Genomic DNA, 25635 nt, shown 5'->3' on the forward strand with positions numbered 1-25635 from the left:
AGAAGCCGTGTACCTGCTCTCATTTACTGTCTTAGCTGTTTGGTGGTTGTTGAAATTTTGTGAGGTTTCACCAGAGATTCTGGCATTTCGGGTAAAATAAATTTATATTAAAAAATCGATTCAGGATTTTAATGAATCGATTTCACGTTATGCAAGCCAGAATCGATTTTAATCAATAAATTGATTATAAAAACCCACCCCTAACTAACAGGTTGCTGAGTAGACATCTGTGTAGTGGTTTGTTTGAAATCTAACACTTTTTCCTTCAGTTTCCTTGTCAAGAATTAACTTCCTGTTTAACTGAAATGCCTTCCTGTTCAACTGAAATGCCTTCCTGTTTAACTGAAATGCCTTCCTGTTTAACTGAAATGCCTTCCTGTTCAACTGAAATGCCTTCCTGTTTAACTGAAACACCTTCCTGTTCAACTGAAATGCCTTCCTGTTCAACTGAAATTACTTGGTTTTTCAGTAGTGTGTGTGAGAGCGTTTCAGTAGTGTGTGTGAGAGCGTTTCAGTAGTGTGTGTGAGAGCTAAAATTTCAGTAGTGTGTGTGAGAGCGTTTCAGTTGTGTGTGTGAGAGCGTTTCAGTAGTGTGTGTGAGAGCTAAAATTTCAGTAGTGTGTGTGAGAGCGTTTCAGTAGTGTGTGTGAGAGCGTTTCAGTAGTGTGTGTGAGAGCGTTTCAGTTGTGTGTGTGAGAGCGTTTCAGTAGTGTGTGTGAGAGCTAAAATTTCAGTAGTGTGTGTGAGAGCGTTTCAGTAGTGTGTGTGAGAGCGTTTCAGTAGTGTGTGTGAGAGCTAAAATTTCAGTAGTGTGTGAGAGCGTTTCAGTAGTGTGTGTGAGAGCGTTTCAGTAGTGTGTGTGAGAGCTAAAATTTCAGTAGTGTGTGTGAGAGCGTTTCAGTAGTGTGTGTGAGAGCGTTTCAGTAGTGTGTGTGAGAGCGTTTCAGTAGTGTGTGTGAGAGCTAAAATTTCAGTAGTGTGTGTGAGAGCGTTTCAGTTGTGTGTGTGAGAGCTAAAATTTCAGTAGTGTGTGTGAGAGCGTTTCAGTAGTGTGTGTGAGAGCGTTTCAGTAGTGTGTGTGAGAGCTAAAATTTCAGTAGTGTGTGTGAGAGCGTTTCAGTAGTGTGTGTGAGAGCGTTTCAGTTGTGTGTGTGAGAGCTAAAATTTCAGTAGTGTGTGTGAGAGCGTTTCAGTAGTGTGTGTGAGAGCGTTTCAGTAGTGTGTGTGAGAGCGTTTCAGTAGTGTGTGTGAGAGCGTTTCAGTAGTGTGTGTGAGAGCTAAAATTTCAGTAGTGTGTGTGAGAGCGTTTCAGTTGTGTGTGTGAGAGCTAAAATTTCAGTAGTGTGTGTGAGAGCGTTTCAGTAGTGTGTGTGAGAGCGTTTCAGTAGTGTGTGTGAGAGCTAAAATTTCAGTAGTGTGTGTGAGAGCGTTTCAGTAGTGTGTGTGAGAGCGTTTCAGTTGTGTGTGTGAGAGCTAAAATTTCAGTAGTGTGTGTGAGAGCGTTTCAGTAGTGTGTGTGAGAGCGTTTCAGTAGTGTGTGTGAGAGCGTTTCAGTAGTGTGTGTGAGAGCTAAAATTTCAGTAGTGTGTGTGAGAGCGTTTCAGTAGTGTGTGTGAGAGCGTTTCAGTAGTGTGTGTGAGAGCGTTTCAGTAGTGTGTGTGAGAGCGTTTCAGTAGTGTGTGTGAGAGCTAAAATTTCAGTAGTGTGTGTGAGAGCGTTTCAGTTGTGTGTGTGAGAGCGTTTCAGTAGTGTGTGTGAGAGCTAAAATTTCAGTAGTGTGTGAGAGCGTTTCAGTAGTGTGTGTGAGAGCGTTTCAGTAGTGTGTGTGAGAGCTAAAATTTCAGTAGTGTGTGTGAGAGCGTTTCAGTAGTGTGTGTGAGAGCGTTTCAGTAGTGTGTGTGAGAGCTAAAATTTCAGTAGTGTGTGTGAGAGCGTTTCAGTTGTGTGTGTGAGAGCGTTTCAGTTGTGTGTGTGAGAGCTAAAATTTCAGTAGTGTGTGTGAGAGCGTTTCAGTAGTGTGTGTGAGAGCGTTTCAGTAGTGTGTGTGAGAGCTAAAATTTCAGTAGTGTGTGTGAGAGCGTTTCAGTAGTGTGTGTGAGAGCGTTTCAGTAGTGTGTGTGAGAGCTAAAATTTCAGTAGTGTGTGTGAGAGCGTTTCAGTAGTGTGTGTGAGAGCGTTTCAGTAGTGTGTGTGAGAGCGTTTCAGTAGTGTGTGTGAGAGCTAAAATTTCAGTAGTGTGTGTGAGAGTGTTTCAGTAGTGTGTGTGAGAGCGTTTCAGTAGTGTGTGTGAGAGCATTTCAGTAGTGTGTGTGAGAGCGTTTCAATAGTGTGTGTGAGAGCGTTTCAGTAGTGTGTGTGAGAGCTAAAATTTCAGTAGTGTGTGTGAGAGCGTTTCACTTGTGTGTGTGAGAGCGTTTCAGTAGTGTGTGTGAGAGCTAAAATTTCAGTAGTGTGTGAGAGCGTTTCAGTAGTGTGTGTGAGAGCGTTTCAGTAGTGTGTGTGAGAGCTAAAATTTCAGTAGTGTGTGTGAGAGCGTTTCAGTTGTGTGTGTGAGAGCGTTTCAGTAGTGTGTGTGAGAGCATTTCAGTTGTGTGTGTGAGAGCGTTTCAGTAGTGTGTGTGAGAGCGTTTCAGTAGTGTGTGTGAGAGCGTTTCAGTTGTGTGTGTGAGAGCTAAAATTTCAGTAGTGTGTGTGAGAGCGTTTCAGTTGTGTGTGTGAGAGCGTTTTAGTTGTGTGCGTGAGAGCTAAAATTTCAGTAGTGTGTGTGAGAGCGTTTCAGTAGTGTGTGTGAGAGCTAAAATTTCAGTAGTGTGTGTGAGAGCGTTTCAGTTGTGTGTGTGAGAGCGTTTCAGTAATAATGTCCCTTACGGCACCTCATAGCCAGTAGTCCTCGACTTAATCAAAGCATGAACAGATATTTTATAGCATCAGGGTTTGTTTACTGACGCCCCTTCATGCGTCACCGGTACATTTTATACATAGATCAGATCAACATCATCATGACTTTTCACCTAGAAAATCATCTTCTATTTTCATGGCGTGGTACTTTCCGTTCTTATCTTAAAGTGAATTGTTCCTCTTTCTTGTCTAGACAACAAGGACGGTTCCTCTAAATAAATTTAACTAATGTGTGTGTATGTGTTGACCTCACATGCTCTTTGTGTCACCTCTTCACCTACTGTCTGTGTCTCGTCCTCAAATGCTCTTTCTCAATTCACCTGTTGCACTTCTGACCTTTTACCAGACCAGAGGCTCACTGAGACTATGTGTATGTCTTCTACTAAATAAATGTTTTAATCAAGAACCTCTACTTAAACCTTACCGTAATATAAAATGACCTGATATAAGTGTTTTGTAAGCATGTATTGCGATTCCTTCTATGGCTCCAAGTCACTTGCACAATAGATTGTCCGAACATCGCGCCGAACAAAGCTTCCGACCCCCAATTAATTGACCGAGCTCCAACTCTTTAATAAGCACAGATATGCATTGTGTATGAAATAGTCATAACTGCTTAAGGCCTTCTTAAAGCTATCTGTTACATTGTTAAAGCCTCGTCTTAGCCCGCGGCTCAAAATAACTTCCACTTCTGCATACAACTTCCTGTCAGCCTGCAACTCAGTCTTTCTGAAAGAGACACTGTTTAAACCTCTGAATGCAATATCCATGCTGCAGATTATATTCTTAATGCAATGGTACTGATGACAATTATTTAACAATAGCAGTAAAATAATTTCCCTGCTCCACACCAGGGTCCACCTTGCCATGTCCGCCTCCACCCTGTCCTGTTTAAATGGTTGTTTAGCACCATGTCCTTTCTCCTGATACCAACATGTAGAGCTACCCAAATAATATTAAATACCTTCTCCTTATTTACCAGGAAAGAATACTGTAGAAGAGTTCATTGAGTAAATCTGTTCAACTGGTCAAATGTTTAACCTAGTAAGTTAAATTACGTTATGTAAACTAGTGAGCACTGAACTTTTTCTATCCTGCAAGTTCCCTGTTTGTGGGACGGTCATTAATATCACTGCAATTTCTCTGTGTGCCAAATGATCTGCAACTCTTTTGATTCTGTTATTCAGTAACGCAAATGATATTCTAACATGACCATACATCTGTTGATCCATCTGTGTAAATGTCCATTTAAGTTTTTAATTTAATATGCAAAGACGTTTTTGCTCTTTTTACTTTCTGCCCCTTGAAGTTTCATAGCTGACTGATTGTTCATGGAGGAGCAGGTGGATCCATTTAAACACTGAAGCTTCTTTTCCCACAGCCTAATAACAGAGAAGTGGAAATGACCTCAGTTTGTAAAAAGATCAAAGCAAAAATAATTAACTGAAGAGTTATTCGTGGTGTGTGTGCTGTGTTACAGTAGCTGCATTTCCAGCAAAGCTTAGCAACAGATTAAAATCAAGTGTAACAACATTTATATTTCTCTCCATTCACAAAACGAACACATTCTAATTCGAGTCAGAATGCACTCCTGTAACATTACAACTGGGTTTATTCACGAGTTATTTAGAAATACATTCAAAAGAGACTCACATATAAAACGTATTCCCCAGGCAGGAAACTAAAAGAATAAGTGAAGAAACACACATAAAACTAACATTAAGCACAACACAGCTCCATAACCCATTACTCTCATTTCATAGTAGACCTATGGTTAGGGCTGTAATATACACTGAATAGGTGAATATATTTAATATGAAGAGCCAGCAGCTATTTTGAGCTTACAGGTCAAACAACAGAAAAGTTAATGTGCAGCAATTGAGCACCAGCAAGTTGCTGGTTACATGGTAGCTTTAGGTCCTTCAAATTATTTTCAGTATCACATTTAATGACATGTAATTTCCCCCCCCCCCCCCCCCCCCCCCCCCCTCTTTCCCACCTGTCCTATCCAGCAGTGTAGCAATCACAATTATTGTCTGTAGGACCAGAAAAATGACCAACAGATTTACTTTCCCAAGTGGATCATTACAGCGTTTGCTATACTGGCCCACTTGGTTCTCACAGCTTATTCGATTTTTATTAGGATTTATTTATTTTCACTTATTACAATCAGAGCAGACAGGGCTGGGGACAAGAAAGAGAAAAAAAGGAAAGAGAAGTTAAGGAAGAGGAGAGGGGAAAAATAGAGGAGAAGAGGAATAGAGAAAAAAGACACTGCAAATCTGTTTCAACACCTGCTGAAAACAACATGCAAAAAACAACACAATAGAGAAACCACAGCAACAACCAAGTTATGCAAAAGTAACAGTAAATAATAAACATAAAATGTTACTGAGCAGCACCAATAATGCATCATATGTTTAGAGGCAGTGGCCAACCAAAATAGTGTGCATTTGTGAGCACCTCTTTATACACTACTGTGGGTGAGTGTGCTTGTGTTCATAAGGTTTATTCATGTAACTATCTAAGATCGTGCAATCGGGTGATCGTGGCTCAAGAGTTGGGAGGTCACCTTGTAATCGGAAGGTTGCCGGTTCGAGCCCCGTCTCCGTCCTTGGGCAAGACACTTCACCCGTTGCCTACTGGTGGTGGTCAGAGGGCCCGGTGGCGCCAGTGTCCGACAGCCTCGCCTCTGTCAGTGCGCCCCAGAGTGGCTGTGCTGACAATGTAGCTTGCCATCACCAGTGTGTGAATGTGTGGATGACTGAATGTGTAAAGCACTTTTGGGGTCCGTAGGGACCAGTACAGCGCTATACAAATTACAGCCACTATTACCATTTCATAGTGGGTGTGGGGAGCCATAGCCCTGCCCCCAGGACTTAAAGCTGGCATGGAGGAGATCCAGGCCCCGCCGAGAGCTCAATGAGGACCACTGCAGGTACAGTCACACCCCCCACCTAGAAAAGAGCTGAGAAGAGCCCAGCAGCCACAGTGGGCTGCAGTGACAAAGAGCCCACAGGCTCAGCCAGGAACTGGCTATGCCAGAGCAGACCAAGTGCTGGAACCAGGTAACGGTCAGTGTCATCTTCTTCTTTGTGGATTTGTAGAGCTATTATAATCTCTATTATTAATTTTTCTGTTTCTGTTCTCAAACTGTGTGCACAGCAAACAAACTGCAGAGGGTAAATCTACAGTGAACCCGAGAGGTCAACTAAAACTCGCTCTGGCCTCTCTGTCGTTAAATCCGAGGACTCTTGATATCATTTGAAATGTGTGAAGTGACATTGTTCTCTGGAAAATACTCCTGCTTGACAATGGGTCCCATAGACTATCAGTGGCCTCATTGCAGCATCTGTACACTCAGCAAGGAGAAGAACACCAATGAAAGCATCCAGGTATTCCTCATAACTATCTTTCTACATGGACTTTTTTTTCCTTCAAGGTTCATCATAGTAATGATGATCCTTTTTAGTGACAATGGCATAAATAGCTCAAAACATGTCTTCATGTCACTGACTCTGGTCAGAGTAAACCTTGTATTCCAGGGGTCATTTTGATGACATTTGCAGCAGCTGCCCTGCCATGTACATCATGAGATCTTACCATTTTTGGACTTGAATCTTTCAGCAGGAGCAGCTTCAGCACCAGCGACCTCCACCTCTGATCAGATGGGTCTGTGTCTTCTGGATGATAGTCCACATTGTCTTCCTCCTTAGAAACCTGCCCATCTGAATCACTATGCTGCTCTGTGTCCTCTCCTTCATTTTCACCAAAAATATGATGCAGAACTTGGCTCACTGTGAATCTTCTTCTCATTTTTGTAAGCTGCAAAATGTAAATGTGCACTCTGGAAGTCAAATGGTTACTCAAATGAGTGAATTCACATCACATGCCTTGACATGCCCGTCTTTGTTAGTTTTGTTTTCATGCAGGTATACTAACCCTAACCACGCAAAATAAGAATCCCCTAAAGCTCATATGATTAGGAGAGGAGCTGGCTATAAGTGTTTTAGCTGACAGTGCACTTATGATTTCAGTCTTGGCTCTAATTATTTCTTTGTACACATATTATAACTGGGTCGAAACTGACCCTAACAACACAAATGTCATAATTTCAACTAGAGCATTTTATAATTTAGTGAAAAGATTTTGTTTTTGTTTTATTTTGTAGAAATAGAGGTTGCTGACAAAGTCAAAAAGTCTTGATACAATAAACAAATGTGATTTTTTTATGCATTTAAAATTGGTCGGTGCTGACCCTAACACAAGAGGAAGGTAAAGCAGAAGTCTGAGCAGCTTTGTAGAATTAAACTGTTGTCGTATAAAAAGCAGCTGCTGTGCTGTAACACCCAACTTCACCAGTAGATGGCAGAAGACATTAAAGTCCAATCGTTCATTTCAAGCTTCAGTCAGAGGAGGATATCTGAGCTGGTCCAGGAGACGTGATCAGGAAAGAAGTCCTGTCTAAGTCACATGTTCACGAGTATTTAGTTCATCAGACACTAAATACAATAAATAATCTCTGTTTTCATCTTAAACTATATATTTTGACACTGAATGTTTCCCAGTGGTTAGCACTGTTGCCGCACAGCAAGAAGGTCCTGAGTTCAATTCCACCATCAGGCCGGGGTCTTTCTGTGTGGAGTTTGCATGTTCTCCCCGTGTTTGCGTGGGTTCCCTCCGGGTACTCCGGCTTCCTCCCACCGTCCAAAGACATGCAGCTTGTGGGGATAGGTTAATTGGATAATCCAAATTGCCACTAGGTGTGAATGTGCGAGTGAATGTGAGTGTGAATGGTTGTCTGTCCTTGTGTGTTGGCCCTGCGACAGACTGGCGAACTGTCCAGGGTGTACCCTGCCTCTCGCCCTTTGACAGCTGGGATAGGCTCCAGCGCCCCCCGCGACCCTGAAAAGGATAAGCGGAAGCGAATGGATGGATGTTTCCCAGTGGAAGGAACAATACATTAAAAATCAGTCAGTCAAACAATATTTATTACTGACAGCACCAGGTTTATTCACTTCTATACTTACATAATATCATGAACCATAATTGTAAAATGTAAGTTTCATAATTTTCTACATATTTGGCTTAAAAAACAAAAAACAACCCTCTTCAGTCTCAAATACAAAAATCTTGTAGTGAAGCTTTTGTGTGCAGTTTGGTCACTGAAAGATTTTTCTGTTGTTTTTAGTCTGACGTTGCAGTTTGATTATTTTCTTTGCTTTCTGCACTGAGGAGAGGAGTGTATCGGTTAGCCACAACTAAACAATAACAACTCAGATTTTCTACCTGATACTTTAGTGAAACCCACAGAACCACATGTGAAACGCACATGACAACAAGGGTTTATTCAACAAACACAGAACATACAAATAACAGTAAAGTTATTGAGGACATAAATAAATTACATATTTATTTTACCAGAGCTGAATTTGCAAGAAAAGTCATTGTCACTTTTTAAAAAGTCAAATTAAAGCAAGATGTTATTTTTTTCTGATTTAGTGAGAAAGAAAAAGAAACAAAGATCAGTGTTGACGTCCTCTGGTCTAAAGTGTTTGGGGGACCAGTTAGAGACCAGCAGCTGGACGTCAGGTGGACTGGTGGACTGAAGAGCAGACGGTGTCAGGCTCTGGTTTAAAGTCTGAACACAAACACACAGTTTAAAATAATCATTCTGTATGTCATACTAGGCCTTTGTGCAGCACCTCAGCTCATCCTCTTAGTGAAACCAACTGTTTTAGCCCCTCCTCCTCTAAGACACCTTTCTTCTGATTGGCTCTCCCTCTCTAACACAAGATTTGAGAGGAGCTCCTGCGACTAATATGAGAATATCAGCCATCTTTCCTCTCTGACATCATAAAACTGCAAGAGTGTCACACTAGAGCGCGTTTGCTGTCACATTTTATTTGTAGTGTAAACAAGCAGACAAAAAAAAAAAAAAAGAATTGGATTTGATAAAAAAAAAATCGGAATTGAGCATTAAGACCTGAAGTGTGAAGGAATAAGGAATGGGAAGGAGAGCTACAGGCAGAAGATGGAGAACCAGCTTCAACAAAACAACGTTGGTGAAGTCTGGAGAGGCCTCAGAACCATCTCGGGCCACAAACAGCAGAACTCTCTGCCTGGGAGGGATGTGAGGTGGGCAAATGAACTGAATCATTTCTTCAACAGATTTGATTCAGCCATGAGGCAGTCTGCAACATCGGCTGCAGACTCACCCACCCCCACTGCTGCTGTTCCACCTCAGACACTTCACACCTCCTCTATTCACCCTGCTCACTCCCCCCCACCCCCAACTACAGCATCCAATACACACTCAACACAAGGCTCCAGCCTGTCTCTCTCAATCACCCAGGTTAGGAGGGAACTGAGGAGGATTAATGGCAAGAAGGCAGCGGGTCCAGATGGCATCAGCTCGAGGGTCGTCAGGTCCTGCGCGGACCAACTGTGTGGGGTGATGGAGCACCTCTTCAACCTGAGCCTGAGGTTGGGAAGAGTCCCACAGCTCTGGAAAACCTCCTGTGTTGTACCAGTGCCAAAGACTTCACGCCCCAAGGACCTCAACAGCTACAGGCCGGTGGCTCTGACATCCCACCTGATGAAGACCCTGGAGCGGTTGGTCCTGGCTCAGCTTCGGCGCCTAATAAGCTCATCACTGGACCCACTTCAGTTTGCCTACCAGCCTGGCATTGGAGTGGATGATGCCGTCATTCACCTCCTACATCGTTCCCTCGCTCACCTGGAGACCGCTGGAAGCACTGTGAGAATCATGTTCTTTGATTTCTCCAGTGCCTTCAACACTATTCTTCCCTCGGTTCTGAAGGACAAGCTGGTGAACTCTGGAGTGGACCATCACCTCACTACCTGGATTTTGGACTACCTCACCGACCGACCACAGTATGTGAGGACTCAGGGCTGTGTGTCGGACAGGGTCGTCTGCAGTACGGGGGCCCCACAGGGAACGGTTCTGGCTCCGTTCCTCTTCACCATCTACACTGCAGACTTCTCCCACAATTCCACCCAGTGCTTCCTGCAGAAGTTCTCTGATGACTCTGCAATAGTCGGCCTCATCACTGATGGGGACGACAAGGAGTACAGAGGACTGACTCAAGACTTTGTGGACTGGTGCCAGCTGAACTACCTCCAGATCAACGCCAGTAAAACCAAGGAACTGGTGGTAGACTTCCGCAGGCACAAGCATTCTCCACTGCAACCACTGAACATCCAAGGTATGGACATTGAGGCTGTGGACAGCTACAGGTACCTTGGTGTTCATCTGAACAATAGACTGGACTGGACTCATAACTCAGACGCCCTCTACAGGAAAGGGCAGAGCAGGCTGTACCTGCTGCGGAGACTCAGGTCGTTTGGAGTGGAGGGCCCACTCCTGAAGAAATTCTATGACTCTGTTGTGGCTTCTGCCATCTTTTATGGCGTGGTCTGCTGGGGCGGCAGCATCTCTGCTGGGGACAGGAAGAGACTGAACAGGGTGATCCGAAGGGCCAGCTCTGTTCTAGGATGCCCTCTGGACCCAGTGGAGGTGGTGAGTGACAGGAGAATGGTGGCTAAGCTGTCATCACTGTTGGACAACATCTCCCACCCCATGCAGCAGACTGTGACAGCACTGAGCAGCTCCTTCAGTGGGAGACTGCGGCACCCACGGTGTGGGATGGAGAGATTTCGCAGGTCTTTCCTCCCCACTGCTGTCAGACTCCATAATAAAGACTTTAACTGATCAAACACGCACATCCATACATATGCAATAATACTAAGTGCAATAATCCTTTCTGTCATCGTTGTATTTTTACTCAGTTGTATATAGTATTTGTATTTGTATTCTATTTTTATCTTATTGTATATTTATTTTATTTTATTCTACTGTATATAGTATTTTATTTTATTCTATTCTGTACAGTTGTGTACTGTATTTATTCTTATTGTATCCTAATTTTTGCCTCATAACTTTTGCACTGTCCACTTCCTGCTGTGACAAAACAAATTTCCCACGTGTGGGACTAATAAAGGTTATCTTATCTTATCTTATCTTAGTCAGGATAGTTTTTGGTTAGCTTAGCATGGCAGCTGGAAACAAAGTGAGCAGCTAGCTTGAATCTGTCTAAAGTAAAAGATAAAGAGCAGCTGTACCTGGGCCTCCTTGTTCTGATGATTGATTGGGCATAACGGACGTTTTCAGTTCTCACTGCTGAGTCAGCTAAATCAGTCTCTTCATAATAAAATACATTTAAATTACTGCAGGTACAACAACTGCAACAGTACTGTATTATCACACACAGCTATAGGACCTATTAATTTATTTTCTGCAGCATTAAGAAACAATTAAGTGATGATGTTTACAAACTGCATCAGCTTTTCAGTTTCCTCCTCTAAACACCTGCTGTTGACCACAAAGCACTGGGGGGCATTTCTGAGAAAAAAAAAGCTGGACGACCACAAAGCTGCCATCTTGTTTCAATGCAGCCGGAGATACTTCACCACAGAGCACAAAGCAAACACTTTCTCACAGTATGAACAATATTATTAACCAAACCAGAACACACTGCAGCGAGGGGTCTGATCAGACTGACAGCAGGAAGTAGCTGCTGTGGTTTTACATGCAGAACTTACTTAAAGTTACTCGTGCTTTGAAGAACATTTTGAGAGGCTGGAAATGAAGATTTATGGTTCTTTCTTTAATGGTCTGTCTTTTCATCTCTCTGTTTATGTCTCATAGTAAAAATCAATTATTCCTGATAAGTGAGCTAACAACTAGTGTCAGCACGGACAGATAACAGACACATCTGGGCTGCTTTTACTGATTATTGGTTAGTTCTAACATTACTGAATGTTCAGTGTGGTCTCTGCACACAATACAGTCTGGTCTATATCGTTCATCTATTTAGTTATTCGTGGTCTGGGATGTGTGGTGTTCTTGTTCCTGTTCAGACAACCTCTGAACTCTGAGCTGCACAGTGCGGGGTTGTGATCCCACTAAAACAAATTCAGGACCTGATACCAGTGAGGATTTAGAAAGATTCTAGCACACAAGAACACAAAGGAGCAAATATCAGTACTACTGCTGGGCGGATGCTGTGTCTCATCCCCTTGAGTTTTCTACCTATTTTTGAGTCCTTGAGGCATTATTTATTTATTTTGTGATTTGAAATAAAACTGAACGTGGGAAACCTGTGACAGCACATATAGGTGAAGATGCTTAACTACTTGAATCGGCTGCAGGTACCACCTCATGCTACCAATACACACTAGAATTAGAGTTTAAACAATGCTTTTACAAATGATTTATACATCTTTATTATTGTTATTTATCCGATCTTTTTTAAATTAACAGCTTTACAAACGAAGCAGTGTTTATGGACAGAATGAATGTGGGTGTTTAAAGACATTTTAATGATGTGACAAGTTTTGTGTTTCTTTGATCTTCATCCTTTTTAAATCTCCTAGTTTGAGTTTCAGACAGCTGAAGTGTTTCTTTCTATCAGAAACAGGATGCTGGACGACTGCAGAGCTGTTAGCTTCAGTTAACCACAGACCACAAACACACAGTCCAGCTCACAGTGAACAACACTAAACAGTTAAAGACACATGACTATATCTGAATAACATGGTGATGATGATGATCAAATTCTGGAAAAACAAAATAAAACTATGAATGTAAGTATTGTGAATTCAGTTTTTTATCACATCAATTCAGGAAAATGTTTCTTTTACTTTTCTAGAATCTACTTTTTTCATTTTTAAAGTTGCAGTTCCTCTAATGTCCTCTTGAGGCTTCAAAAATGAGTCAGTCTCCAAAGACTAACAGGTTTAGTTCACATTGGTGATTAAAAAAACCTACATGAATCCTTATCTTTGCTAAGATAACAAGGAGCTGAAACTGGCTTGAAGAAAATATGTGAACTCAAATATTACCTCTGCTTTTTCAGGTTGGCTGTGGTTGTTGTCCTGACAGCATTGTACATGACATGAGTGATGATGTCATCTTCTTCAGCATCCACTTGATCTGCTGAAATTTTCCAAAATTAACAATAATATAAATTAAATATCTAAACAGAAATTACATTTAAGAAAGTTGTTACTGATCTTAATGAATGTGAACTTTATTCTACTAAACAAACTCAGACATGAAAGATCAGGAAGTCTGAGTCTCACCTTCAGGTTTCCTGTGAACACATCGTCTCACCAGCAGAACCAGTAACACCAGTAGAACCACAACACACACTGATCCAACACATGACAACACAGAGAGAACAAGAGGAGAGAGTGATGGTGGAAGAGTGATGGAGGTGGAACCAGGAGGAGGTGTGGATGTAGGTGGAGGTGTGGTGGTGTGTTTCCCTAAAATAAAGCAAACAGTCATTAAGTTGTCGTCACATTGTGAATGTTGAAAGCTGCAGAAACACAGACAGGTGAGTGTGTCACCTGTGACAGTGATCCAGCTGGATGGAGACTCTCCATGACCGCTGATGTCACACTTGTAGAGGCCTTCATCAGACCTGGAAACATGCTGGATGGTCATGTGACCTGTAGGCTGCTTCCTGATGAGGGAGCCATCTTTATAGAAAGCAGCTGGGAGGTTGGAGGGAGTGGTCTTTGTTTTACAGAGCAGAGTGACGTCATCTCCCTCCATCACAGGGAGGACAGGACTCTGCAGGATCACTGATCCACCTCAACACAGAGACAAACTACAGCATTTCATCCATTTACACACAGCTTCATCAACACTAACTCCACACACTCAGCTTACCAGTGACTGTCAGGTTAACCATGTTACTGATGGGACCCTCTCTGGACTCACACCAGTAAACTCCACTGTCCCATGTAAAGAGGTTGATGATGTTACAGGAAGAACCAGCTTCTTCTCCCCAACCATCGGTACACTGCGTCCTTTTTTGTTTATTCACATTTCTCCTCAGAGTCCATCCAGCAGAGCTGTCGTCCTCCTCACAGCTCAGAGACACAAAGTCTCCTTCAAAGAACTGAGAGCTGCTGGGACTCACAGTCAGATGAGCTGCGAGGGTTAAAATGAAAAACTGATGATTTGTTATACTTTTTTTTTTCCAGAACTGAGCTACATTGTGAAACATGAACCATGAACACGAGTCCCAGCAGTGTGAGGGTTAAAATGAAAAACTGATGATCTGTTAATCCATCAACCCAATCAGGTCATATCAGTGAGCGTTTCTCAGGTTTAAACTGTGACAGAAGAAGGTTACTGACCTTGGTTTGTTGTGCAGCTCAGCAGTGAGATCAGAACTGAAGAGAAATGACACTCAGGTTGATTTGAGGTGAACATAAAGAACAACTCCACACAAACAGCTGACAAACACACAAACTCGTCTCTGTATGTTATATCAGCTCATTTTCATGTTCACTAGCTGGGCCCACGTCCTCATTTTAGGTTTGACAGCATTTTAGTAGGGAAATGTGAATGTCTTTGACATGAATTGAGCTGCGATTTGGGGAAGTCCTCGATGGGGACTGGCAGATTCCCATGCACAAGATAGAAGTGAAGAAGTTGAAGAATGGAGAACACGGAGGGAGGGAGGGTAAACACGTATGTAACCCAGAGTAATTTCCTGCACTAATTTCCTGCCATTGAACGCATCACAAATAAATGACTCCAACCACATGACTTTGCTCAGCCAATCGGATGGCATGTAGGTCATAGTAAGCCTGTCCCGCTTCCTCCCGTCAGATGCGTGGAGGCGAGCCAGGTGACAGAGCTGTTGCAGGTGTGTATCGGCAAACATTTGCTTTTCCTGTTTTAATGCATTTTTTTTAACACCAACTAACTTATGCAACTTAGATGCTGATTACTGTGAGCCAGAGCCATAGTGTTGTTGTGCACTGAACAGAACGGAATTGGTGAGTTTGAACTTTTAATTGACTGTTTGTATTGCTACCAGCTGACGCTAATCGGCTACTGCCGGTCCAAACAATTTGATTTTGATTTGACTGATAGTTGTTGAATAACAAATGTTGTGGAGCTACATAGTATGTATGTATGTAGCAGTTGAAATGTTTCAGTTAAATCCTTATTGGTTAGATATATTATATTTAACCAATATATTGTTTGTTTATTTATTTATTTATAAATTGTGTACACAGGAACAAGAATAACTTAATGTATTTAGCTTAATTGGCTGACATTTGTATTATTCTTGTGATTTCTTATTGGCCTTGTTTATTTAATGCAGGCCAGGTGAACCTTTTTGGGGTATGAAAAAGGATGGCGAGCCAATGAACTGCTAGGAGCAGGACTCATTCTGCAATTGAAGCTTCCACCGGTTGGGTAGGAAGCTATCAAAATCAACGCTCTGTCCCCATTTTCCAAATACACTGATTTCCGCAATCATACACACCATTCCCTTCATTTATGGACAATAGCGCTTGGACATCTCTCATGGACATTCAGATAAAACTCATGGACTTCTGTGTGGATCAGTGGATTTGATATTAACATGTGTTGTTTATGGGGGAATTCTTTTTTTGAGAACCTGTATTGCTTGGTATAAGCCAGAAGAATCTGCTTGTCTTTGTGTACCCTCACTGGGTTTTTGATTAATTGGATAGCTGCAGCAGGAGTGATTATTTAAGTTTTTCTTTTCTTGTTATTCTTTTTTTGGGGTTTGGTTAAATACATGGTACCTGCAAAACCATTTTTGTGTTGTGTGTATTTATTAATTACTGCCCATCAGCTCCAGTAGCATTCCTAAATCTTCTGATTAATAATAACCATAAAATTACACTCAATCCCTAGCCTGTATTAATTCATCAGCTTGCAGAACTGGGGGAACCCATATAGACGACAACCAGAAGGAGCACGTTTGGAGGCGTGGTCCTGGGCCCTGTTTCAGGAAGCCGGTTTAGTGGAAAAACTGAGTAAGTATACCCTGAGTTAACGAAAACTCTGGGTTTTCGGTTTCACAAAGCGAGTTCAGCTGCAGCCTGAGTGAGTCACTATGACGACACACGCCGTGAAGCTAACCTGCCCCCTAGCAGGTTTACCACAACTAACCCTGACTGTCTCCGCCCCTTTGTCGGAAACCTGACAGTAGGAAGTCTCAGACATGGCGTGTCCCTTCCTTGAAGAGCCGGTAGATATCGAAGCCCAAATTCTCCGCAGAGCTCTCCGCCGGGAGAGAGTGATTCGAGCGCGTCTGGACATCTTATCATTACCTGATGATTTCCTGTGCGAACGTTACCGTTTCTCAGCACAATCAATAAGTTATTTGGATAACATCCTCAGGCCATATATTACGCATGTGACACATCGCGGACATGCGCTCAGTCCATTACATATTCTTTGTACCGCACTCCGTTTCTTTGCAAACGGGAGCTTCCTGTACAATATCGGTGACGCTGAGCACGTTTCCAAGGCTACCGTCTGTCGGGCAGTCAGGAATGTTACAGTTGCACTGAAACGTCTCCTGCACTCGTCTGTGGTGTTCCCCGGTCACAGACCCACAAGATTCATCAAAGAGGGATTCCACAAAATTGCAGGTATCAGGATGAACAAAACTTAATGTATGATGTGGTGATACTTGAACTACTACTTAAATGGTACATAAATTTACAGGGTTCCCAGGCGTGATTGGCTGTATAGATGGCACCCACATCCCAATCATTGCACCCTCAGCAAATGAAGGAGACTTTGTGAACAGGAAGTCTTTCCACAGCATCAATGTACAGGTACATAATTCCCTGTAGCATTTCACACCAACAAGTGATGGCATCATGGTAACGGATGCTAATATGTGTACTCTGCACTGTGTAGATCATATGTGATGCTGCCAACATCACAAATGTGGAAGCCAAGTGGCCAGGCTCTGTCCATGACTCACGGATCTTCCGAGAATGTACACTGAGCAACAGATTTGGACATGGTGGGTCGAAGTAACTGTGAAATATACAGAGACCAATTGCCACAGGGACGTTTGCACTGACATGTATTCTTCTGTCCTAGGAGAGTTCACTGGCCACCTGCTCGGTGATAGGGGGTACCCATGTCTACCCTATTTGCTCACCCCTTACCCTGACCCTGAACCGGGCCCACAGCAGCGTTATAATCTGGCCCATTGCAGGACACGGGCCAGAGTTGAGATGACCATCGGAATGCTCAAGGCCCGGTTCCAGTGCCTTCGTGGACTCAGAGTCACCCCAGAAAGGGCATGTGACATCATTGTGGCATGTGTGATCCTACACAACATTGCCACGATTAGAGGTGAACAGTGTCCAGCTGAACCAGACGACAGCAGTGATCCACATGATGGACATCCTGACCCACCCACGAACGTACAGGATGGGCGAGCAGTCAGAGACACCATATGCCACAACCATTTCCTGTGACCCGGCAACCCAACATGTCACGAGACAAATACACAGATACTGTGGTCAACTTGTTTTATTGCTCACCCTGTATGTCCTGTGCACAATGAATAAATGCGAATATTAGTATGTTGTACGAACACTGACATGATTCGTCCATCTATGATCACTCCACCCACCCTTAACTGTTGTTCCAGCAGTACAATCTCCAGCTTCGACTTCTGGATCTGCAGCTGGAGGTGCACCATTTCCATATCACACTTCCTTATCCTCCTGGCCAGATATGTTCTATACAGCTGCTTCACAGGGAGCTATTGCAACAAAGGACATAGCATTGGCATCCATAGTACATGCCTACTTAGGTTGGTTGTGAATGTGTGCTGGACAACCCACTGTGGAAAGCTTCGTTGTAGGAGTGGCTGGACCCTCTTCCTCCTCATTTGCAGCATCACTCTGCCGGGGACATAGTAGGTCCATGGTGTCATCATAGTGCCACATTGTAGTCAGTTGTTATATTTTCCACTGTACACCTCATAGTGTGGCACTGATGCGGCCTCCTCTGTAGCAGCTGTCACTGTGTCGTCATCATGTGCCTGTGGTGGAGACATTTAACAACATTGCTGTTCCACTGTTGACACATGTAGTCTGTGGAGTATTACGAGTACTCACAACTGCATGTCGGTCTGGCTCAACAGGGGGCTGCACCAGATGCAGTACACCATCACCGTCAACTGGGGGAATATGGGGTTCATACAGGTCACTCATGACTTATGTGGGCGCAAATGGCAATTACCAGACATACCAATCACCATACACCTCATTGTCAGTATGCTCTCGGAGACAACCGACACTGAGGGAAGGCAAAATCAGTAGGTGTCAGGGTGGGAACGCCTTTATGAGCTCTATGTTGCATTGAGGTATATGTTCATATGTTACACTCATTGGGGAGGGTACGGAATGTACTACTTGCTCTGTCTCTGGGAACAGGGAGCTCACCCTGTGGGGGGTTAACACACACACACGTATGCAAAATTAACGGACACCGCTATGCACATAATAAAGACGTACCACTGCAGCTCGGTGTGTGTGAGTCTCTCCCTGGGCCCTCACCCGTGCAGCACGTTAACAGTTCCCAAGTGTCTCAGTGTTGTCTATTCACCTAACTGTTTGATGACTGTCATTCTCTGTCAGTAGGACAGTAACTGCACTGCGACATAGTTCATTTTGGTCATGGTGACTGTGCAGAATGGATGTGTGCACGCCATGTATTGTTTTGGATTTACCCCTTATGTAGGCACTTGTGTCTTGCGGGGTTATTGACTCAGAGGATGTCCCCGCAGAGATGCCTTCAGCCACAGGGCGCCCACTGTTTTGGCTGAGGGCCAACTGCTCAGCCTCTGTGAGTGGTGGTGGTGGAGGACCCCCACCTGTTTTCCGGGCCTCCGCTTTTTTTCTGTTGGCTGTGACAGCACACATTTGAGCATACAGAGTAAGCAAGTATGTACTTGTAATGTGCTCAGATAGTTTCAATAAGTGCTCACAGAGGGGAAATTACTGTGGCCTCTAACTGGACACACAGACCAAGCACTATGGCTCATGATACAATTACACCTCACCTGTTTGGACTATGTTCTTGTATTTCATTTTTACTTGCTGCCAGGTACGTTTGGGGCCTGTTGGGTTGCACCTGCGCTCACATCACATCACAAAATAAAATGTATAAAATAACAAATAAAATAACATATGATAAAATAACGTGTTAAATGGGTGGAAATCCCTAGATCAATGTTTATATTAACACTCATGCATTGACTCTGTCGGCTATGTTTTGCCATGCATGCTCCCTTTCCTTTGCAGCTGCGGCTGTGTTGCTTTTTTTCTGCATGATGTGCATGCTGTCGGCATATGCTGCCATCAGAATTTCCGCCTCGAGCGCTGTGAAATACGTCGCCCGCGCCTTCTTTCCCTCCGTCTCCATGGTGACTCGCTTAATCTGTGCTCCGCTTATCAGGGCTTTATGTATCCTCGTCCGCGCGCTTCACTTGGGGTTAAAGCAACTCCGCCTTGATTGAACTAATTGTTATCAGCCTTTCTGAAACCGAATATTCCGAGTTGGACAGTTCGGGGTTACTCAACCGTGAGTGTCGTTTTTCACTCTGAGTTTTCCAAACCGGCTTCCTGAAACAGGGCCCTGCTCCTGAAATTCTGATACATGATCGACAATTGATGCCAGCAACATGTTGTGTTCTGTTCTTTTGTAGAATAATCGACTTCACCTGTTATACAGTGAGAATAGGTCATCACCCCATCACAGACTAACATTCACTCACATTCACACCTACCAATTTAAAATCGCCAGTTAAAAAAAAAAAAACATGTCTTCGGAATGTAAGAGGAAAATTACACAGACAAGCAGGAATTCTAATGCACACTATGCATATAATTGTCAACATAAGCAAAATATCCACTACGTTTAAACAAGACTTTAAAGTCATGTGTCCACTGTGCAGCTGTGTTGATATAATGAGTGAATGACTTTTCAGCTTTTCACTGCCTGCTGTGTTTCCTCGACTCCTGAGCAAAGATAAAGAGTCAGTTCAGACCTGCAGTTGGTCCTCGTGGTGTTTGAACTTGAATTCAGCCTGATTTGTTTTTCATGTCTTCTCCTCCATCATCAGTTATCAGGAGAGCAGACAGTCAAAGTACAAGAATTCAAACAAACACAGAGATTCTACTTACAGAGCAGACACAGCACAGATGTTTCCTTCATCGTCCTTCTCACTCATTTGAGCTTTTTTTCATTTCTGTCACTGACACCAAGTAAAGCCCGCCCTCTTCCTCTGAGCACCAGCTTTCTATTGGTTCAAACACAGTTTTGGGGGACTCACTTTTTTGTTTGTGGAAAGATTAGATTAGATAAAACTTTATTTCCCTCAAGTGGGTTCCTGTGGGAAATTCAGTAGCAAAAAATAAATAAATAAATAAATCAGCAGGAAATTCAGACACAAAGTGATACAAAATTCCAAGGGCGTAGATTTGGTTTTGGCATTGGTGGGGGCGGTTTCTTTTTTTTCCTTTTTGTCTTTGCTTCTTGATGAAAAAAAGGAGAAATATACTTGCGTACATATGCTATTCTACATGCTTTTAAACCGTTTAAAATTCATAGTTTTATGTGCGAATTATATAATGTTAAATTACTATTAAACAAATGACTGATTTTAGACTTTAGTTTACTTCAGCCATGGTCCACATAAATCAGGTATCATACAAAAATAAAAATAGCTTCAAATGCAGTCATGACAGTAAAAGAATATGACTTTGGCTACGTTCACACTGCAGGCGAAAGCGCATCAAATCCGATTTTTTTGACCCTATGCGACCCATATCTGATCATGCTATGACAGTGTGAACGGCGCAAATCCGATATTTTCAAATCCGATCTGGGTCACTTTCGTATGTGGTACTGAATCCGATACATATCCGATGTTTTAGAAAGCGACTGCTGTTTGAACGGTCATGTCGCATTAAATCCGCCTTTTACGTCACCGACACAAGACTGAAGCCAATTATCAGCGCCGGAGAAGCACCCGATACGACATCGCGAACGCTTCCTGGCCATCCAGCGTAGATGTCAGTGAAACTGTTGGGAAGACAAAGTAAACATTTTATTTATACTGTTTAATCTGCAGATTCTGACAGAAATCTGCAGCTATCCTTTGAAGCACCGCTCCTCTCTTAAACAGCAATAAGGATCATTATTAGGTTATCTACATTATTATGTAAATAACAAAACAACTTAAAGCAAAAATTGGGAAACGTGAAGTCCGAAGTCTTTATATTAAGGGCCATCAGTCAAACAATACTGTTGCTCTGGGTCTAAACAGAGCGCGTTGTGTGTGACATCTTCTTTTGCGCATGCGGGCCGCTTTGAGCGTTCACACTAGAGCACGTTTGCTGTCACATTTTATTTGTAGTGTGAACGAGCAGTAAAAAAAATCGGATTTGATCAAAAAATCGGAATTGAGCATTAAGACCTGCAGTGTGAACGTAGCCTAAGGACTTAACAACATTACTTCAGTTATAGTACACCAACATCTCTTACACATTAGCACTAAGGGAACACTGAATGACCTGGTGGTTTTTGTCCATAAAACTACTCGTCTAAGATTACTACAAAATTATCTACTCCACCTGTGATCTTGTGTCACCATCACTCTCTGAGCTTTGTGTTGGTTCTTCTGTCACCTGACAAATAGGACATACATGACAATAAGAATAAAATGTGGAGCTGCTTCAGTGTTTCTGTCAATTTGTGCAGATCTTGATGTTTGTGGGTGTATTTTTAAAACAATTTGTGCAAACTGCACTACAAGGTGGAATATTTGCAAAATCATGACTAGCTCATGATATATTGTCTCAAAAATGAACCCTATGAATACTCAGTACCATTAGGATGAAATTATTGTGTCACCAACATTTTAACGTTAGACATATAATTTTAACAGCCTCTGTAAACTAATATCCTGGCTCGCTCGAGGCTGCAGTTTTCTCTGACAGTTTCAATCAAAATTAGAAATGCTGCTCTGAGACTGAGAGAACTAATACTGCTGCCTGTTGTGCAGTTAGTTTCCAAAACACGTTATTCATGGTTACATACAATTTTAGACTGATGTGGGACATAGCCTGTAACGTTATTATGACGGAGACATTTTATGAGTTAATTTGGCTTTAAGTGACTTACAGGTTTCATTGAAAAATACTTTCTTATACCCAGGTTCTTCCTTTTTGCTGCCGTCCTCCTCGCAGCGCAGGCTTGCCGCTGCTAAAACTAAACAGAGCTCCCTGAAAGGCACAGCCAATCACATTGGCCATATTTGTCACATGACGTAGGACTCCAGTAGCTGACGTAATTTAACTCTTTCTGCACCGCTGGGTGAATGAGACGCTGACAGATCGGTTTTTTTTTCTTTACTCGAAGAGATCAAGTTATTGGTGGAGACAATTCAATAATCACTGGATCATGGTGGGGACATGTCCCTTCCGTCCATGCCAAATCTACGCCCTTGCAAAATTCACTGTATGTCTTTGAAAAAATCTTTCAAATGTTCAGAGACACACTGAAGACAGACTGGAACACTGATTCAAATGCCACAAGAGGGGGATGTTTGACTTCTACATGCATATTCCACAGTGACACTCCAGCTGCATTTAAGATGTTTATCGATCACATGGGTGGTAGTTAGAACATATTCATTTAAGTTACACAGCCACTTCAGAGGATGGCACATCTATACATGGTGTAACAAGTTTTACTGCGTCTCCCAGAACAATCTCAAATGTTTGGAAAAGGGGAGATGGGAGACAGGGCATTTAGGGTATTCAGTACATGCATCTAGTGAGGGAGACACTGCCAGAGATAAATGACTTCGAGCAGCTACACTTTTCTATCTGGGTTCAGGTCAGACAAGATAGCGCCTGTGTTTAGTTTTACACTGGTGGCTATGTTGCAATGTTATTTTTACTCTTTTGTGTCTCGACTTTGTTCCTGCTGCTAGAATTTACGATCAGGGCACGCTGTTGCACATTAAAGACTCAATGGAGAGCTACAGATGGGACAGTTACAGGAAATCTTTTCCTCTTCCTTTTGTGTGTTCCCCATCTATAGTGATGACCCTCTTGAAGCTGATGCTCCGGTGCGTGTGTCAAAAAAATCAATGCCACTATTCATTCACTCTCTGGTGGAGGCAGCTACAGTTGTAGCCACAGCTGCCCTGGGGCAGACTGACAGAAGCAAGGCTGCCATATTGCGCCATCGGCCCCTCTGGCCATCATCAGTAGGCGGTAGATGAAGTGTCTTGCCCAAGGACACAACGACAGAGACTGTCCAAGCCAGGGCTTGAACCGGCAACCTTCCGGTTACAACACAAACTGCCACAATTGTTCAAAGCAACACAATGGTGGCCCAACTGAATCCTAATGAAGCAGTTTGTTTTATTTTGTTCGTTTTATTTCTCGTGCATGTGTAAAAGAAAGAGAATTTGCATTATGGGTCGAGCAGGTAACATGGAATGAATATTGACAAGTTTCCATCCGTGTTGGTTGTTCTGTTTGGTTTCTTGTGTTAGTCTCTGCAGGTGAGAAACAACATTCTTCTTTTACATCTTTTACCAGGACCAAACTGCAAATACCACAAATCGCTGTCTGGCTGACAATCACCTGCATGTCTGCAACTATAAGGGTTGGCAGCACTCTCCAAACACCAAGGGAAGCTAATTTTTTTTTAAAAAGTAGTGTGGATCATGGTTCACTATACAGCTCACTGATATACTTTGAATTTTCAACAACAGGCTTTGAAACCCATGGCCGAACTATAATAAAATGGGCTTTTGTCAAATTGTTGACTTGATTGCAAAAAGGTGTATGTTGTAAACTATATCGTAGAAAAGCTTTTCAAATAAGTGTAAGGCCTTTGCCCCCTCTGTTCAGACTTTCTGTGAATACATTTCAGCTATCCAATACTTATCAAACTTGAAGTCAGGTGTGGCATGGGATTTACCCACAGTGTAGCACCACTATACCTACAGAAAAAAAGATTATGTATTAATTATCTTAAAGTGTTAAGGCAGACGGAACATATTCAGGTGCAGACTACACATTTATTTACAGTGAACACAGTGTAGAATATATACAAGGTGACAGGGCAGGGGGTTCCAGGGCTCCAGGGGAAAGAAGGGATTCCACACGCTCTCTTCTTCTTGTACGCATGCTCACAGCTCCACTCCAGCAAACAAACACTCCAAACAGGTTCAGAGACGGGTTGAGGAAATCTATAAATGAGAAATAACAGGTCAGGAACACTGCAAATAGATTTCGCTGGGAACACACACTCAGATAGCTCAATGATCCAGCAATGAAAAACTTTTCTTCAGTCTGCAAAATAAATTTTCATTGTCATTACTAAAGTTTGCAATTCCCCCAAATTTCAGTAAGTTACACTAAAACTTCTGAGTATAAAATGCTCATTTGATATTTGGAACATACAAAAATGTTATGAGGCATTTCTTTGAATTTCAAACATAATTCCATAACAATATCAATTAAAAAAAAACCTGAAAAAGTGTGGCCACAAAAACTGATGCATACCTCTTTGTCTTTAATTATTTAGATAAGTATCTTTTAATTATTTTTCATAAGAATTTGGGTAAAATCAATTTGTTTGCCCTGACCTATTGTGGTCGGCAACAGACCTGGATCAACCAGCATAATCCAGAGACCAATGGTTTTAACCTCTCTGCTCTATTTTGTTTTTCTCTTTCAGACCAGAGAATCATCCCAGTCGAGTCTGGACAGAACGTCACCCTGACATGTTGAGCTTCAAACAGTAACATCACAGCTGTAAAATGGAGCAGAGCTGATCTGGAGCCAGAATATGTGCTTTTGTACAGGCATATTCCTGATTATTAGCATGAATCATTTAAGAACCGGGTGGATCTGCAGGACAGACAGATGAAGGATGGAGACGTGTCTCTGATTCTGAAGGATGTGACGATTAATGATGCTGGAACATATGAGTGTCGTGTCGTCCAGGGAGTCAGACAACCTTTGAAGCTCATCAGCAGCATCGATCTTCATGTTGATCCTCCAGGTGAGTGAGTAGAGTTGAGTGTGTGTGTGATCAGAGGTGAAGCTGCTTCCTGGTTGTTGATGTTTGTTTGTAAAGATGTTGTTGATGAGACTTTGTAGAAAGCAGCTGGTCTGAGTGATGTGATCAGAGTGCAGTAGATAATGTCTGACAGCAGATGGTGAAGTTGCTTTTTTTTTTTTTTTTTGCTAAGGAGCTCCTCAGCAACAAAACGGACCAAATCATCTGACCACAGATGTTTCTCCTGAATTTTCCCTGAATCATTTAGATGTTCTTTAGTAAATGTAAGTTGGGACAGTACAAGAAATGTGGCTTTACATGAGGAGACCTGGACAGGGCAATAGATTGACATCAGGAAAGGCATCTCCCCCTTTCTGTGAGGATGATCAGAGAGACACTGTCAGAGGTCTGATAAATGACTTCCAGCAGCTACTGTTTTCCAAGTTTCTGACCAAACAGTCAGAATCAGACACCAGGAGGATGGCAACAAGGCATCCTTTATAAGCCCTGTGCTCACAGCGCAAATGCTGTGGGTAATGTTGGCAGATTCTATTTCAATTTAAAATTCTATTTATATAGCAACAAAACAAATTACAAAAATTGCCGCTAGGTGCTTTATATTGTAAGGTACAATACTACAAGCAATAATAAAAGAAAACAGAAAGGTCTAACAATCATATGAGACCCTGTGTCACCCTCTGGTGACAGTGGAAAGGAAAAACTCACTTTTAAGAGGAAGAAACCTCCAG

General features: G+C 42.6%; 2 protein-coding genes across 3 annotated transcripts; both read right to left on the reverse strand.

Moving 5' to 3' along the window:
• Nucleotides 1-13030: 13030 nt before the first annotated feature.
• On the reverse strand, nucleotides 13031-20094 carry LOC145425723 (Fc receptor-like protein 5). Of its 2 annotated transcripts, none has more exons than XM_080299025.1 (5): nucleotides 19984-20094; nucleotides 14134-14169; nucleotides 13661-13924; nucleotides 13336-13581; nucleotides 13031-13134 (listed from the first exon to the last, which is right to left on the reverse strand). In XM_080299025.1, the coding sequence occupies exons 1-5, from the start codon at nucleotides 20012-20014 to the stop codon at nucleotides 13046-13048; spliced, it is 666 nt and encodes a 221-aa protein (XP_080155151.1). In that variant the 5' UTR covers nucleotides 20015-20094; the 3' UTR covers nucleotides 13031-13045. The 2 variants fall into 2 exon arrangements, with proteins under 2 accessions (XP_080155151.1, XP_080155150.1); XM_080299024.1 differs by having other exon boundaries at nucleotides 13031-13251.
• Nucleotides 17291-19039, reverse strand: LOC145425724 (uncharacterized). Its single transcript, XM_080299026.1, has 5 exons — nucleotides 18861-19039; nucleotides 18528-18704; nucleotides 17914-17975; nucleotides 17775-17837; nucleotides 17291-17697 (listed from the first exon to the last, which is right to left on the reverse strand). Exons 1-5 carry the CDS (start codon nucleotides 18886-18888, stop codon nucleotides 17599-17601), a joined length of 429 nt encoding a protein of 142 aa, XP_080155152.1. The 5' UTR covers nucleotides 18889-19039; the 3' UTR covers nucleotides 17291-17598.
• Nucleotides 20095-25635: the final 5541 nt, after the last annotated feature.

This window comes from Astatotilapia calliptera, chromosome 3 (genome assembly GCF_964374335.1).
Source record: "Astatotilapia calliptera chromosome 3, fAstCal68.1, whole genome shotgun sequence".
NCBI classification, from domain to species: Eukaryota; Metazoa; Chordata; class Actinopteri; order Cichliformes; family Cichlidae; genus Astatotilapia; species Astatotilapia calliptera.

Excerpts from the sequence above, each read along its gene's own strand:
- LOC145425724 (XM_080299026.1), bottom strand. The coding sequence starts at position 18,888 with ATGAAATACAAGAACATAGTCCAAACAG. Across the intron at positions 17,838-17,913 it reads AGCCAGACCGACATGCAGTT|GCACATGATGACGACACAGT; the intron begins GTGAGTACTCGT and ends TCTCCACCACAG. Across the intron at positions 17,698-17,774 it reads CATCAGTGCCACACTATGAG|AGTGATGCTGCAAATGAGGA; the intron begins GTGTACAGTGGA and ends TGTCCCCGGCAG.
- LOC145425723 (XM_080299024.1), bottom strand. The coding sequence starts at position 20,014 with ATGAAGGAAACATCTGTGCTGTGTCTGCTCT. Across the intron at positions 14,170-19,983 it reads ATCTGTGCTGTGTCTGCTCT|TTCTGATCTCACTGCTGAGC; the intron begins GTAAGTAGAATC and ends ATTTCTCTTCAG. Across the intron at positions 13,252-13,335 it reads CAGCTGGATCACTGTCACAG|GGAAACACACCACCACACCT; the intron begins GTGACACACTCA and ends GCTTTATTTTAG.